This window comes from Lactuca serriola, chromosome 1 (genome assembly GCF_051521515.1).
Source record: "Lactuca serriola cultivar US96UC23 chromosome 1, Lser_US96UC23_V15, whole genome shotgun sequence".
Taxonomy (NCBI): domain Eukaryota; kingdom Viridiplantae; phylum Streptophyta; class Magnoliopsida; order Asterales; family Asteraceae; genus Lactuca; species Lactuca serriola.
The window spans coordinates 43,580,146-43,584,050 of record NC_136408.1 but is presented as its reverse complement, the minus strand read 5'-3'; the positions used below and the strand labels follow the sequence as shown (position 1 = coordinate 43,584,050).

At 35.3% G+C, this 3,905-nt stretch overlaps 1 protein-coding gene across 5 annotated transcripts; it reads right to left on the bottom strand.

Moving 5' to 3' along the window:
- Window positions 1-524: 524 nt before the first annotated feature.
- On the bottom strand, window positions 525-3,418 carry LOC145086143 (protein CHUP1, chloroplastic-like). 5 transcript variants are annotated; one of them, XM_079023885.1, is made up of 5 exons: window positions 3,266-3,418; window positions 2,860-3,152; window positions 2,692-2,777; window positions 1,674-2,375; window positions 525-1,527 (listed from the first exon to the last, which is right to left on the bottom strand). In XM_079023885.1, the coding sequence occupies exons 2-5, from the start codon at window positions 3,005-3,007 to the stop codon at window positions 697-699; spliced, it is 1,767 nt and encodes a 588-aa protein (XP_078880011.1). In that variant the 5' UTR covers window positions 3,008-3,152; window positions 3,266-3,418; the 3' UTR covers window positions 525-696. The 5 variants fall into 5 exon arrangements, with proteins under 5 accessions (XP_078880011.1, XP_078880028.1, XP_078880035.1 ...); XM_079023902.1 differs by having other exon boundaries at window positions 1,674-2,366; XM_079023909.1 differs by having other exon boundaries at window positions 2,692-2,765.
- Between the last annotated feature and the right edge of the window lie 487 nt (window positions 3,419-3,905).

The following is a 3,905-nucleotide window of genomic DNA, read 5'->3' as shown; positions in this document are numbered from 1 at the left end:
ATGCAAGTTTACTAACCTATTGTGCAGAAAAAATAACTTTGGTGACCAAATCGGACAAACTTGACAAATTCGTTGGGCTAATATAACATTTTTTTAATTAAATATATTAAAAATAATTGAATTGGTAGGTTGAAAAATTATTGATAATTTTTACCCAAACTAACTTATTTAATAAATGGGTTAAACGGATTAACCCATTTACTAACCCAATCTTGTAACTTTAGGTTGGTTCAATTGGATTGACGGGTTGTATTGATTTTTGCCAATTCTACACATAGCCTTATAATAAATAATACCCATAATAAACAAATTATGGTATTCATAATTTAATCTTATATATCATCTATCTTCTAATAATAGTTGAACCCATGATCTCTTATTTAAGAGAATCATTTAATTATAGTCTTCAGCTATATGAGCTAGGAAAACCACCAATCATTCTTTAGTCTAGGCCAAAAGCCCTTTGATTATAGTCTTCAGCTATATACAAATTCCACTGTATGATACATTCCCCAACAAAACGATGAACAAAAAGTCAAAAACACCATTGACATCAAATTGGTGGTTTTCCTAGGGTTATTTTACATATAAAACAAGCTTAAGTTTAAGAGGGTGATTTCTAGTTTCTATGTTGTAAACATATAAAATCAGCTATTGGATTTCTAACTAAGCTAGCTATAAACAAGAAAAAATGGATCAAAACGAACTAAACTGTGCAGATCTTCGGTGAAATCTGGTCGGATTCGAGTCTCTCAAAACTTCTGCATATTTCACCAGCTCGGATCTTTTACCATCCGACGAAGAAGGTGTATCCGAGGAATCACCACCGCCACCACCAATCCCTTCGCCTTCTGCAATGGAATCAATCCGTCTATTGGTACACATCCACCCCCCAAGGTCACTATGCCTATTAATCGAGTTTTGAGAATCCACAGAGTGTTTAAAAGAACTCCCTAAATGGCCAAAAGACGACTCGCTATAAGAATTCATATCTTCTACTGACGAATTTCTACTATGACTGAGATGGCGGTTGTGGTGGTGAGGGTGGAGGTGGGGGAGGTGGTTAGGGCTATGGCTGTCTTTTCCTCTTAAGAGCTTCATGAGCTTTCCGAAGAACCTATTGTGGGTCTTACGAGAAGATGAATCGTCGATTAGAGATTCATCGAGGTCGCCGGAATCCGTGAGGATAGAAGCTTGAGAACTCGACCATTGATCGGAATCCAGTTCAGGAACTTGAATGTTCATGCCATTTTCCCCAAATCCTTCTTTGTTAGCGTATTCGAGGATGAGCTGTTTAGCTTTTTCCTCCGATTTAGGGCTCAATGTTTTACTAAGATCTCGAGCCATTGTTTTACCTGGTCCCGGTTGATAATTTCTAAGTTCGTGCCTTAAGCAAGCGTTAATCCATCTAAGATACACAAGTTCTTCCACATCGCCACATCTATCGGCTTGAAGTTGCTCGATTTCTTTGCTTAAATCTTCGTTTTGTTGCTTCAAACGCTCGCGTTCTTGTTTAAGCCTCTCCGTCTGCAAAAAATGAAATAAGAAAAACACATGAAAAAACGGGACAAACAGAACAATTTGTTGATTCGTCATCCATTCATGTTTGTTAGAACGCAATATGCATCTTGTGTGGTTTGTTTTTTGAAGAAGAAAATGGATAAATATATTACTTCTTCGTCTTCTAAGACAGCTGTCGCGAGTATCTGAACATTCTCCAATCTTTCAGCCAACTCCGATTTTTCAATCTGCAAACTATAATTCGACTTCCTCAATTCCTCAGCTTCATCTTCCAAATCCTTCAATTTACAGAGCTTTAATTGAGTCTCCGGATCAATCCCAACAACACCTTCGTGTTCATCGTCCTGCATTTTTTCAACTCGTTGTTGCAGATTCAAGATCCGTTCCTTATTATGTGCGGTTTCTACTCGAAGTTTACTCTTCAGAACTTTAATTTTGGCTTTTGCAGCTTCAAGATCCGCCAAAACCTTCGTATAATCCACCATTTGTGCCTCTAATCTCTTGTTTTCAGTTTGTAAGGACTCGACCTTGAGATTAAAAAGCTTAGCCTCCATGGTGTTTAGTTTAAGGCGGTTTTGAAGCTCCATGACTGCAGTTTCTTGTTCTTTGAGACCGTAGTATTCGAGTAACTGAATCTCGAGATTCTTCTCTCGTTCTTTTAGGGTTTTGACCATGTTTCGAAGGTTTTTGATTTCTTGCTCGTTGTTGTCTTTTATGACACGTGGATTTGGAAGCTCGGTGTTGGTTTTCATGGAAGTTGTATCAAATTCTTTCACGAGGTCGATGAATTCAGGTAGAAGATATGTGTCTTTATGGGGATTCAACCTGGAATCATGCAACTCATCCTGCAAAATCTGAAGTCAAACTTATTATTATCGAGATCAAAATTACTATCAGTTATCTTACAAATCGAAACCCAACCATTATCAGTTTAATGTATTTGTAAGGGAATTTTATAGAATCATCAATGTTGTCTTCAAATCTCAAGAATCATATTGAACTTGGAATTGAGAATTGAACACTTTGACCACAAAAAGTCAAAATTGTCTACCATTTTTCTTCAACGAAGTTAGAAAAAAAAAGGTTACAAGAGAGGTTTTATGAATCAAAAAACATAAAAAATCAGAAATATCTGAAATTAGATCATATGAGTACAATAAAGAATCTTACATGTTTATCCGTAGTTGCTAAAGGATCAAAATGGCGTGTATGTGATGCATGACGCTCAATACTTTTTGAACCCCCTGATTCGTTTCCTGAAATCACCTGGTTATTACGATCTAAAACATATATATGTTCATCAAAAACATGAATCAAATAAAATTTTCACACACAAACCTGGAGATTTAGAAGGATCAGATGGAGATTTTGAGGGTTTGATCCTTTTGTTTCTGATAAAAGTAAAAAGCATCCCGCCAAGAGAAAAAGCTACAGCAAGCCCAATTTTCAAAAAATCAGGGTTTATTTCTCTAGTTCCCCTCCCCATTTTCAAATTCAAATTCAAATTCAGTTCAAAATCAAATCCTTAATCCTCGTTACATCTTCAAAGAAAAACAGAGCATGACCCATATGAAGAAAACTCAACTCCTTAACTTATCGTCGGTTTCTTCTTCTTCCGCCATCTACTTGACCTAAAACACGATTAGGACATAAACCCAAGAGAAAAACACGAAGGGATTAAGAAAACCCGTGATTGGTTTTCCAATTAAATGGTTGATTCGAGAGAAAAGAAGGAAGAACTTACGGGCGGAGAACTGATTCTCAAGAACATATGCTTAACTTCTAAAACCGGAATTAATGTGTGGGGTTTAGGAGAAGAATTGAAGTGGTTTTGTGGATTTTGTTGGTTCTGAATTTGGTGTTTGCGAAGCGAATAACGTGTTTGTCTTTGATGCCTTTTAGTTTTGGTTTTATAGCTTAATTAATTAAAGGAGTCCAATCAATTAAGGCCTGGGTGTTTTTGTCTTATGTCATAATTTCTCCATAAAGAAATCATTTTATGTCCATGGTTGTTCACATGTAATAACTAAAATAACACTTTAAAATTTAAAAAAGATCATCATGTTTTTCAAACATGTAATGATAACCCTTCATTTATTTTATTCATTGAAAAAAAATAACATTTTGAAAAACAGTTTCGGAAATCATAAAAAGGTTTTTGAACTTGTCCATCGTTTTCCAAATTTGTTTATTAGCATGGACGGATCCAATGTAGAGTCCGGGGTAGCCCGGGACCCTTCAAATTTTTTTCGGTAGTTTAATTCTTTTTAACAAAATTTCGTTTTATATATATATATATATATATATATATATATATATATATATATATATGTTTCCCTTCACTTATAATCACAAACATAAGACGCTAATATATTGAATGGGAG

Bases quoted from the DNA above. Each gene is read 5' to 3' on its own strand.
- LOC145086143 (XM_079023885.1), bottom strand. From the start codon at position 3,007: ATGGGGAGGGGAACTAGAGAAATAAACCCTGATTTTTTGAAAATTGGG. The intron at 2,376-2,691 runs GTAAGATTCTTT...GTTTGACTTCAG, and splicing joins TAGCAACTACGGATAAACAT to ATTTTGCAGGATGAGTTGCA. The intron at 1,528-1,673 runs GTAATATATTTA...CATTTTTTGCAG, and splicing joins CTGTCTTAGAAGACGAAGAA to ACGGAGAGGCTTAAACAAGA.